This window comes from Dreissena polymorpha, chromosome 16 (genome assembly GCF_020536995.1).
Source record: "Dreissena polymorpha isolate Duluth1 chromosome 16, UMN_Dpol_1.0, whole genome shotgun sequence".
In the NCBI taxonomy this organism is placed as follows: Eukaryota; Metazoa; Mollusca; class Bivalvia; order Myida; family Dreissenidae; genus Dreissena; species Dreissena polymorpha.
Genome location: NC_068370.1, coordinates 10,842,173 through 10,854,844, shown reverse-complemented (window position 1 = coordinate 10,854,844; position 12,672 = coordinate 10,842,173). Strand labels below are relative to the sequence as shown.

At 38.3% G+C, this 12,672-nt stretch overlaps 1 protein-coding gene across 4 annotated transcripts in view; it reads left to right on the top strand.

Annotated features, from left to right (window-relative positions):
* Positions 1-12,672, top strand: part of LOC127862314 (uncharacterized) — a 38,285-nt gene continuing 25,613 nt past the window's right edge. For 2 of the 4 annotated variants that reach the window (XM_052401386.1, XM_052401385.1), the window contains exons 1-7: positions 1-69; positions 3,844-3,933; positions 4,258-6,606; positions 7,019-7,239; positions 9,719-9,821; positions 10,638-10,781; positions 10,998-11,021. In XM_052401386.1, the coding sequence (XP_052257346.1) occupies positions 3,879-3,933; positions 4,258-6,606; positions 7,019-7,239; positions 9,719-9,821; positions 10,638-10,781; positions 10,998-11,021 (2,896 nt within the window). In that variant the 5' untranslated portion in view covers positions 1-69; positions 3,844-3,878. The remainder of the gene's footprint in view (positions 70-3,843; positions 3,934-4,257; positions 6,607-7,018; positions 7,240-9,718; positions 9,822-10,637; positions 10,782-10,997; positions 11,022-12,672) is intronic. The other 2 variants (XM_052401389.1, XM_052401388.1) reach the window with 1 other exon arrangement.

Here is a 12,672-nt window from a genome sequence, read left to right as displayed (position 1 = left end):
GACAATATTTGGATATCCTTGACCTTAGAAAATGATTCATTGACCAACAGTCTACTGACAACATAATTGGTAAATTTCCAATTTATCATTATATGAACGCTGTAGCGTGTTACTATTTCGTAATGGTACACAATATTTTTAACGTCTTCTACTTCTCATTTAACTGAAAAAGAAATCAGCATGTATTTTTTGTGTTGATTTCTGAATTGTGAAAACAAAAATGGCTGATGAAGACTGCTCATATTGTTACTGTCAATGTTTGATTTGATTATGATATGAACATTTCGATTTAGACATCTTCAATTGTCTTGTGATAATTCTTAATGAAATTCTGACATTCTTTTAATCTGTATTGTTATTTAAAGTGTGATAACGTGGATTGGTTTAAATTGAAAATCACAAAGCTGAATTGAAGGCTGGCAAGTATGAAGTAAGACCCTTGTGAATCCTTGTTCCAGACCTATGAATGAACACACCTACAATTTTTAAGTGAACAGGTTTTAAAACACACACGTTTCTTTTTTAATCAATAGTCATGGTTCCCTCTTGCTGAAAAAAGTTGTCTATATATTTCCTATTTTATAAAGTTGTCACCATGCAATCGGTGCCTATAGCACGTGAATTTTTAAGATCGGTGTTGGGAGAATAAAGTGCGACCCAGTTAACATTTTTGGGATCTCTTTTTAAATATTTCACCATTTTTAATGGAGAAAGTGGAGAGCCCGCTCATTCATGACAGTAAAGTGCAACCGCGCTTGTAATATGAAGTCCCCACACTGATCCAACAGTTTTCTAACCGTTCAAACGCGCGGTTGCACTTTACTGAAAAAATACTTAGTTGTTTAAAAAGATCATGATACCTATAGAAAACTCACTTTATCCCATTAAAGATGGTGAAATGTTTAAAAAGAGATCCTTAAAAATGTTAACTGGGTCACTCTTTATTCTCACAACAGCAGATCCAAAAAAGTCATGTGGTATAGGCATTGACAATGTTTCGTCAATAATATTGGACACAATTCATAGCCTATTTAAACATAATTGTCGCCATTAAACAGCATTCATATGATTAAAACTTATTTTACAGTTTTTACCTATAGGAACTTCTGTTTTATAACACTTAAAATTCAACATATCAATTAATGTCAATTCTTGTCAACATTAATAATTGGGAATAGTTTTCAAGGCGTATGATGCTGGTCTAGGAATTGGAATGTCCTGTTTCGAATCCTGCTCTGACCACTGGAATTTTTTGTGTGATAAAAAATCCTGTGCTTGCTTCCCTTCACCCAGGAGTTTAAATAGGTACCTGTGAGGGAAATAAGCCAATATGCGTTGGCTGAATACTGCGCCAAGTGTAAGCTGACAACTTATATCCCAGTGATTGGGAGGTATTTAAATGTGAAAGTTGGCTAAAGATGTCATCAATATCAATATCAGATTACAAACCCATCCTTTAACTTTTCTTGTTCTGTAAGGTTGCAAAAATGTATGACAATATAAAACTGACATTGTCCTTGCAGATTGCCAGATCCTCCTTCCAATAAAATTCATCATGCCATGATCTTTTATAGTTTAATAATGTTCACAAATAAATCCAGACAAATCTGCCTATTTGCAGCTGCCACTTCAAAGGTCAGCCTTGTTTTTGAATGAAAGTCTAATCAGCAGAAATCAGATGCTGTGATTTCAGTGATAATTTGTCAGTTTCACCCCTGCTCTCGTCATCAACAATATGCTAATTATTGATCTGATACAAACAAGGTTCTTTGGGCATATTTGCACTGGCATAATAATAATAATAATAATTTCAAGTAAATGACTGCCATAAACTGGTTGCTCAATAGAGCTGGTTTTGTCAGTTAAGTTAACAGTTGAGAGAACATTTTTTTTTTTAGTTAAATAGGTATTCTTGTATATACCAGGTAACAACTAAAAACTGTGCATGGCTTAATTTAGCTCCTTGTAGTATGATGTACAATGTTTTTGATCGGTCATGCCCTTCCGATTGGTCGCACAGGTTTTCTACCATGTGCATGTACTTGCTAGATACAAATATAGTTTCTGAATAAAAATGAAAAAACTTATGTTCATGTTTTTGTAACAATATTTGTTTTACACATTTTCAACAGCTAAGCATCTTAATGCAAACAAGACCTATAAACCTCAAACCCTACATACAATTGAATACTATTTGATTTAAATAATCATAAAACAAGACTAGAACAAGTGGGACTTTCTTTCATCTGAAAACTAGCAATAATGATGATGAATGTTGTACTGATTGTTTATAAACAGCAGCTGAAATAAAACTCCTAAACATTATAAAACAACAATTGTGCAGCATTTCTAGAGATTTTTAAAATTGACTCATAAAACTGATGTGAAGTTTCAGACTGATAAGAACAAGGAATTTTAGCAGAAATGACTTTCATGGGTAGATGATCAATAAAAAGGAATTTTGACTGTGACCACTTTGGGCTGAAGTATAGCCCTTTGTATTTTTGTCCATTGAAGTATAATATAGTTGATTGAGCAACATAGAAAATGATAGTTATTAAATAAAAATGTTAACAACAAGATTGTCACAGAGTTTATGTACATAAACATCCTTTTCCCTGTCAAATTTGGATCCTGAATGACTTTGCTTTCATTTTTAAATTCACACAGTACATGTTTTATTAATACATGTAGTTTAATTACACAAGAGCCTTGCTATGTATATGGCGTAATAAATGCCTGTGAATATGATGCTGCATGCAATCAATAATATATCCTCTGTCAATATTTAATGGAATTCAATGCTGATCTTCATGATCTGATTGACACCTTGACATAATGTAATTAACTGTCACGCTCATACATGTAGATACATGAAGTCTTCTGCAGAAGATGTCTTCACACGCAGTGTTATAAATGTAAATCCTAGAGATAAAGGTAAATTGGATAGAAAAGTAATGAAGTACAAGTTATGTGGATGTGTATGATTCCATCCAATTCTGATATGTTATGTATCACTTGAAGGTATTGTCCAAATGTTTCCTATTCTGTTTAAAGTGTTTGTAATTGTTTTAATTTTCATGTAACATTTGTTATCAAAGAGTCTGAACACAAATGTATGAAGTGGCCTGTATGGTTTAACTTGATATGTTCTCAATCTCAAGATCATATATGCAAGCTTTTAGAAGGTAATGATGCAAGAATTTTGCCTTCTTCGGTCTTTATTTTGTACTGTAACTTATACTTGACATGAAGTTTTACCAAGAAGTGATTTTTGATAAAAAATTCACATTAGTTTCAAGTTTTCTCTTAATGTTAGGTCATGGTTATTTAATGAGTTTGAATCTGGAAAAATTGGGCTCAATGTATGGGCTTGACGTGTTATCCCAAATTAGCCTGTGCAGTCTGCTTTTATTGAATTTTAAGTTAAAGGGAGGTCTATTCTAAACGTAAATCAAGTACTGGCTGAAAGTGCACAGCCTAATCTGGGATTGCACTTTACGCACATCAGAAGTCCTTTTTATCCCCCACGGAGGGATATTGTTTTGGCGTTGTTCGTTCGTCTTTCCGTCTGTCCGAAGCCATATCTTGGAAGTGCTTTGGCGGATTTCATTGAAACTTGGTATGAGTATATATATGGATAAGAGGATGATGCATGCCCAATGGCATTGAACACCATCTGTTAATAACGGAGTTATGGCCCTTTGTATCTTGAAAAAATGCTTTTTTGAGTGTCAAATATAACACTTTTTTGTCCAGAAGCATATTGGCGTGGCATATCAATTCAACGAATTTGCTTGTTTTCTCAGAAAGAGGTTGAAATATCTTTGTGTGTAATTTCAGTGAGTGACTTGTGTCATGTATAACACCCAGCAGCAATGGACAGTCTTTTGGTAGACCTTGACAAGGTTCTTGATGACTTCGAGGCAGAAGGTGCGTACTACTTGGAAACTAATATTATTTGTTGACATGGATATAACCCTAATTTCAAACTTGTAATGACACACTGACCCTTGTTAGAGACACTTAATATAAAGTGTAATCAACCTGCTTTGTAAAGTTTATAGCGTCTGTTTAAGGTGCAAAAATCACTGCTTTCATGTTTGACTATAGGGCAGAGTTAGATTTGGCCAAGTAGGACCGGACCAAGTTAGAATTTGGGCTGAGTTGACCTGGTACCCATGTGCATGAAGCATTTAAATATACTTAATTATTAATCTAATTTGGATGAATTTGAATATAAAAAAAATGTTTCAGAGGACTTAGCCCCTGGTAGCGAGATCAAGCCTAGTGGGTACCGGCAATACTTGGAACAGACAGAAACTCAGACATGGAACGCTATTGAAAATCTGCAAGTATCAGATGCCTACAAAGCCTCAGCGTACGTACATGGAGGACATGGCAAGAAGAATGGATGTGACCAGCTCAATGAAGGTCAGCCCACATTGAGATATGACTTTCCTTATGAACCAGAAACCTTTGACCTTTCTGAGGCAGATTTTTCTCCCAGCCCTCTGCCAACTGAGGGCACATATAAAGGGTCGTTGAGCTATTCAAAGGAAAATGGTATCGAAGGGTCACAAGTAATCAAAGAACAAGACAGGCAGCCCCATCAGCAAACCTTTGCAAAAGAGCCAGGAACGCCCTACGAAAATGTGAAAACAAACTTTTTCCGTCTGTCACAATCACATGGTGGTGCAAATGAATCATGTCGTTATGAAATCAACATGGATACGGCACCAATCTCAGAAGTTGTGGTGCAAAAATGTTCTGAGGTTTCTAAACCACAGGTTAATGGCTTTGAAAGTAGACCCCTTGAACCCCCTCCTTACAGTGAACGAAATGAAAGACCAACTCTCGGTTCTCATTTTACCAGCACTACTTTTTTGTCTAGTGACAGTTCTTGTTCAAACCCAGACAAATACCCTATTCAGTGTAATACGCCGCAAACACCAAAGGAAAATCCTTTACTGAGTTCAATAGAATCACAGTTTAGTATGCAAAGTAATGTCCATGATAGCAAATCAACTTCTGCAACTTCTAGTGACAATTTTGAAAACATTCCGAAACTTGATTTCCTGAAACAAGACCTAGCTACAACAGTCTGGCCTAAGACAGACCATTCAACCAACATGCAAAGACATTTGAATGGTGCTAATTCTTTCCCGGCCAGTTTACACATGCATTTTTCACAGAACACTCCTGGTGCTACAAATTCTTTACCAAGTGACTATGGAAGTCAAACATCAGCGGTGTATAACAACCAACTTGGCGGTAATTTATTGCATACACAAGAGTTGAATTTGTCTGTTTTGCGCAAAGAGCCCACGTCTTCAGAACCTCATGTGTTGAGATCAGAAAACAAATCAAGCAATTTTGCTTCACAAATTTCTCAAATATCTGAAAAAAATTATTTAAGTGAAGTAAACAATTCAGTACCAGAGACAGAATACTCGAGCAACAAAGAATTCACACAGAATTTCAGAACAGGAATTTCAGACATTAATCAACAGGAAAAATCTGTGTTAAATCCACGTGATTCCTTGTTACTTTATACGAAAACTGAATCAAGTGGTCTGAAAGAAGAGGCTTTAGCAGCATTTACAGACCATCCACCTAAATATCCAGGTAAGTATGGACTGCCTGTGGAACAAGTGGTTGGTTTTGGGGAGGTAGACGAAGATATGGTTGTAGATGAAAAGGAACTTGCTGAGTATCTAGGTGACAGCAAGCTGAATGGCGCAACTGTGAACTATGTGCCAAAACATGAGCTTATTGAAAAAGCTGGTGATCTAATAACTACAGGTGCACTCAGAGATTCATTGACCAGTAAACCAGGTTGTGATAGAATACAGATGGATATTAACGAACCTATTGAACAAACCACTACTATTACTGATGCTGTTGTATTGGTACCAGTGACAGCTGTTCACGTCACTGGTAAAACTGAGGAATCTGTGGTCCCTGATCAGAGCACAAATCTTTCACCCAGTGCGAATATTTCATTGGACAGTGGTTGTGCATCAATGAATGACAATCTTGGTGAAGCTGCCAGTGGTGATATGAACGAGGAAAGAACCGAGGATAGGTCTTATATGGGCGCTCGACCTAAAGACAGTAGGAAAGTTAACAGACCTAACAGTTTAAGTGGACTTTCTACAGTGGACTTAAATGGAGAGTCACCTTTTGTTTCAAGGCATGGTGAGATGCAGCAAACACAGTTTGAAGGCGCTGATGATGAAATGATAACAGATGATGCGCAACCATTTGTTGAGAATCTTATCAGCGAAACATTAATCAATGAGTCAAGACAGATGATGGAAACCGAATCTGGAATATTTAATGGTGAACAAAGGGTTATTGACACAGGTGAGATGGACACTTTCCAGCAAATACCAGTGGTAGACTCTGACAAAGCCAGGTCATCGAGCCCAACTGAAACGGGAATGTCACACATGTCGGTTAAACGTCCGAACAGTCTCAACCTCAGTTCGCCACCCACCATGGATTCTGCAGACCTGGAGGAGGCAGGGGATGGTGGTGCTGGGGAGGAAGTACAGGACGTCATGGAGACTGGGCAGTCAGCAGACCAACAAGCACCTGCAGGTAGGCTTGCTTGGAAAAAATCATTATTAAGCTAGCATAAACTAACAAAAGTAAGGTAGTAATTTATTTACAAAAATTCTTGCAAGGCTTGTGTGAGTTCAGCCATAGAAGTCCCATGTAAAAATGACAAAGTTTAAATAAATGATCAGGACTCAAACATTTTCTTCTCATATTAAAGTTTGGTCCATGAGTCTCACATTCCTGCTAGCCCTAATGGTTATTCAATTAATTTAGTCTGAAGAAAAATATGTCAAAAACAAACATGACTGAAGTTAAATAGAATAGTAGTAATGGTTCCCAAGCGATGATAATTGTACTACACATGTATAAATATTTATGTAGCATTGTGCTGCTCTGTACAGTAAAATATGTAAATGCAATGTATATTAATTATAGTTAATTATCCATTAAGGTGCAGAAGGTTACACAGATGAGGCGGTTGGAGGGGTGGACCCCAGTATGACTGCCCAGGGGGGCTGGGACCCGTCCCTACCGCCTCCTTACTCCAGCAGCAGCACCCTGGGACAGGTGGCCCCTCAGTGGATCCCTGATAGCGAGGCGCCTGTCTGTATGAGCTGTAGTGCGAGATTCACATTCACCAAGCGGCGACATCACTGTAGGGCCTGTGGCAAGGTAGGTTATTTGGGTACTGAGTAACAGGGAGTTAAAATGATGTGCAATTCAAATTGCTGCTATTTAATCCAATCCCATTTGAATTTTCTCTTGTTTGACCCCAGCAAAAGTCTACCTCGAAATGCATCCTTTTGATGCATTACAAGGTGTAAGAAAATAGTATTTCCATAAATTTTTTGAGTTTTGACCATGTAAATAACTAATTACAGAAATTATGATGAAGAAAATCTAAATTTTTGGTAGATGTACTTTCATTTAGATCTTAGAAATGTTTGTGTTTGTCTTTTTGTTAATATTGTAATATGCAAGTATCATTTATATTGTTAAATGCAATCATCATTTATGCATTAAATGTGAAAATTGAAATATACAGCAATACATTTATTTCAATCTGTGTCATTGATAATCTCATATTATAGAATCATAATTACACCATATACCAGTTATTAGGAATGAAAATGTGTCAATGTACATGTAAGCCTTTAAAGTATTAAATGACCTCATGGAGTATAAGTAAACTAAAATTTACAAATCTGCATGAAGCAGACACATAATGGCTTTTTCCGCAAAGAAATACCCACAGATACCTCCTCAAGCTCTGATAACATTTATCCCCAGGTTTACTGCTCTATCCTCATGCTCAGATTACATCTACCCCTAGGTGTACAGCTCTATCCTCATGCTCTCATTACATCTACCCCCAGGTGTACTGCTCTATCCTCATGCTCTGATAACATCTACCCCAAGGTGTACTGCTCTATCCTCATGCTCTGAATACATTACCCCCAGGTGTGCTTCTCTATCCTCATACTCAGATTACATCTACCCCCAGGTGTACTGCTCTATCATCATGCTCTGATTACACGTACTCCCAGGTGTAGTGCTCTATCCTCATGCTTAGATTACATCTACCCCCAGGTGTACTGCTCTATCTTCATGCTCAGATTGCACCTACCCCCAGGTGTGCTGCTCTGTCCTCATGCTCTGATTACATCTACCCCCAGGTGTACTGCTCTATCCTCATGCTGGCATTACATCTACCACCAGGTGTACTGCTCTATCCTCATGCTCAGATTACATCTATCCCCCCAGGGTTACTGCTCTATCTTTATGCTCTGATTACATCTACCCTTAGGTGTACTGCTCTATCCTCATGCTCAGATGACATCTACCCCAAGGTGAACTGCTATATCCTCTTGCTCTGATTACATCTACCCCCAGGTGTACTGCTATATCCTCATGCTCTGATTACATCTACCCCCATGTTTACTGCTCTATCTTCATGCTAAGATGACATGTACCCCCAGGTGTACTGCTCTATCTTCATGCTCAGATTACATTTACCCCCAGGTGAACTGCTCTATCCTCATGCTCAGAATACATCTACCCCAAGGTGTACAGCTCTATCCTCATGCTCTGATTACATCTACCCCAGTTGTACTGCTCTATCCTCATGCTCTGATTACATCTACCCCCATGTGTACTGCTCTATCCTCATGCTCAAATGACATTTACCCCCAGGTGTACTGCTCTATCCTCATGCTCTGATTATGCGGTGTACATCTACCCCCATGTTTACTGCTCTATCTTCATGCTAAGATGACATGTACCCCCAGGTGTACTGCTCTATCTTCATGCTCAGATTACATTTACCCCCAGATGAACTGCTCTATCCCCATGCTCTGATTACATCTAGCACCAGGTGTGCTGCTCTTTCATCATGCTCTGATTGCATCTACCCCAGGTGTACTGCTGTTTCCTCATGCTCAGATTACATCTACCCCCAGGTGTACTGCTTTATCCTCATGCTCTGATTACATCTTTCCCCAGGTGTACTGCTCTATCCTCATGCTCAGATTACATCTACCCCCAGGTGTACTGCTCTATCCTCATGCTCAGATTACATCTACCCGTGGATGTTCTGCTCTATCCTCATGCTCAGATTACATCTACTCCCAGGTGTACTGCTCTATCCTCCTGCTATGATTACATCTACCCCCAGATGAACTGCTCTATCCTCATGCTCAGATTACATTTACACCCGGATTTACTGCTCTATCCTCATGCTCAGATTTCATCTACCCCATTGTTCTGCTCTATCCTCATGCTCAGATTGCACCTACCCCCAGGTGTACTGCTCTATCCTCATGCTCAGATTACATCTACCCCCGGATGTTCTGCTCTTACCTCATGTTCAGATTACATCTACTCCTAGGTGTAATGCTCTATCCTCCGGCTATGATTACATCTACCCCAGGTGTACTGCTCTATCCTCATGCTCAGATGACATTTACCACCAGGTGAACTGCTCTATCCTCATGCTCTGATTACATCTTCCCCCAGGTGTACTGCTCTTTACTCATACTCTGATTACATCTACCACCAGATGTACTGCTCTGTCCTCATGCAGCAGGTTCTGACTACATCTACCCCCAGGTGAACTGCTCTATCCTCATGCTCTGATTACATGTACCCCCAGGTGTACTGCTCTGTGTGCTGCAACATGAAGGCTCGACTACCTCACCTGAGGAACCAGGAGGGGCGGGTCTGTGTCTTCTGCTTCTCTGAACTTGCAGCCATTGGTGAGAGTTGATACTTAATAAATGAGCGTAACTCTGTGAAAAGGGGGTTAAATGCATCATGGTCCCAGGCCAGTTTGCACAGGCTAATCAGGCACAACACTTCACATAAACTGGATTTTGCTAACAAGATACATTCTTTTGGGGAAAAGAAACATACAAGCAGATTAGCCTGTGCAGACTGCGCTAGCTAATCTGGGACAACACTTAAGGCAGATGCGTTAAACTGTGTTTTCACAGAGGTAGGTTCAAATATTAAGATAAAACACAGCTATATTTGGGGCACAATGTACATAACATATGATTTCGTAAGTGACTGGTACTGTCAAAAGCCAAGCGCTGGTAGATTGAAATTAAATGAACTTTTGACAGGTTTGTGCGAGGAAATACAATTTGTCTTTAGTCAATTCATTCAGACCTGTTGGTTAAAGCAAATGGATCATAAAATATTTTCTGAACTATTGTTCTTTTTACAGTTGGAGAACATTATTTCCTTATTGGAGTGGTTTGATCTTTACCTTGATATTTTACTTAGCTCATATTTCAAGTATTTTGTACATATTTTGGAAACAATATTATTCGTTGGACACTAATTTTTGTGATTTTTTTTTGGGTCCAATCAACCAAAATTTAATGGTTCAACTAATTACCTGTGAAGTCTTGTATCATAAAAACCACAAATTTAATAGCTAACAAAAAGGGCCTGATTGTATAAATCTACAAAATTTTATGTCAGCAAAATTAAATGAATCCACAGTAAACTACTATGAATATACAGTAAACAACATTCTATTAAACACCCCATGTGCCCTGTTACAGAGCAGCAGATTGGCTCCCAGGATGGTTACCCACCACATCCCAACAACCCCAGTGACTACTGCAGCACTGTACCCCCCACCCAGGGGGTGGTCATGGCCCCAGAGCCACCGCCTTCGGTCCTTGTGCCTGTGTTAAAACGAGATGGTGGGTAACCCTGTTTGTATTTCAATTGTGATTCTTATGGTAATGGACATGATCAGATTAAAATGATTTTATCAATTATGAACAATTATTTATAACAAAAATGATAGTTACCACACCATCACAATAATGTTTACGTCCTGTTTCATAATGAAGTATACATTATAAATAGTACTGTTTTTCCTTGACTTTGTTAAATGTTCTTAACTATGTTTGCAGAAAAACCAAAGAAAAAGCTGTTTGGTTCGTAACTTAAAAGTTATCTCATGTATACATGCAGGAACTTTCTTTATGCATCCATGTCTTATTATTGCTTTCAAGTTCAGTATGACCTGTAATCGTATGTTTAAAATGATTTTACTTGTGTTTTGGAAAATAATATCAATGTTATGTTTATTTACACTTTCAATTCACAAACTTTCTGGTATTTAGAGGAAATTAAGGTGTAGTCAACTATTTAATTAAGTTGCATATTACTGTATTTTACACCCCCTTTGAAGAAACATTCACACTGTCTGTGCACCCATCCTTCGGCAAGTATGTCAGTAAGAAAATTCTTGTATCAGTCATAAATTGCCATATATCAAGGAATTTAAAAAAAAAATTGCATAATTTTAAACATCATAAGACACGTGTAATAGCTGCCTCCTTACCTCTAAGGTCAAGGTCATACGTAGAGGTTAAAGGTCAAATGTGGCTTTAAGAATTCTTGTCTCTTGTAACTTTGCCACATATTGATTGATATTAAAATAAATTGGTTCAAATGTAAATCATCAACAGACAACCTGTTGCATTAAACACCCATCGCTTCACCTCAAAGGTCAAATTTAGAGGTCAGAGCTCAAATTTGACATAAAACAGCTTTTCAGACTGAAGCTTTGTCATTCGTCATGCAATTTAAATATTATGTGCCACTTATGACCACTTTGAGGGGGCAGCGTGTCATGTGTATTACCTGGATCCCTTGCTCAAATATCAAATTCAAACTTAGAGGTCAAACATCATATTTATGCCCCCTTCGAAGAAGAGGGGGTATATTGTTTTGCACATGTCGGTCGGTCGGTCCGTCCACCAGATGGTTTCCAGATGATAACTCAAGAACGCTTAGGCCTAGGATCATGAAACTTCATAGGTACATTGATCATGACTGGCAGATGACCCCTATTGATTTTCAGGTCACTAGGTCAAAGGTCAAGCTCACAGTGACTCGAAATAGTAAAATGGTTTCCGGATGATAACTCAAGAATGCTTAGGTCTAGGATCATGAAACTTCATAGGTACATTGATCATGACTGGCAGATGACCCCTATTGATTTTCAGGTCACTAGGTCAAAGGTCAAGGTCACAGTAACTCGAAACAGTAAAATGGTTTCCGGATGATAACTCAAGAATGCTTACGCCTAGGATCATGAAACTTCATAGGAACATTGATCATGACTGGCAGATGACCCCTATTGATTTTCAGGTCACTAGGTCAAAGGTCAAGGTCACAGTTACTGGAAACAGTAAAATGGTTTCCAGATGATAACTCAAGAATAATTAGGCCTAGGATCATGAAACTTCATATGTACATTAATCATGACTGGCAGATAACCCCTATTGATTTTCAGGTAACTAGGTCAAAGGTCAAGGTCACAGTGACAAAAAACGTATTCACACAATGGCTGCCACTACAACTGACAGCCCATATGGGGGGCATGCATGTTTTACAAACAGCCCTTGTTAGCCATAAAAGAGCTTGTCCGTAATGTAAATTTGTCTTTCATCATGAAAGCATGCATTAGTACAGGCTAATCAGGGACAACACTTTCGGCCTAAACTTGATTTTTGCTAAGAAGAGACTGTCTTTAAACGAAAAATATCATTAAAGCAAAAAGTGTCGTCCCTGATTAGC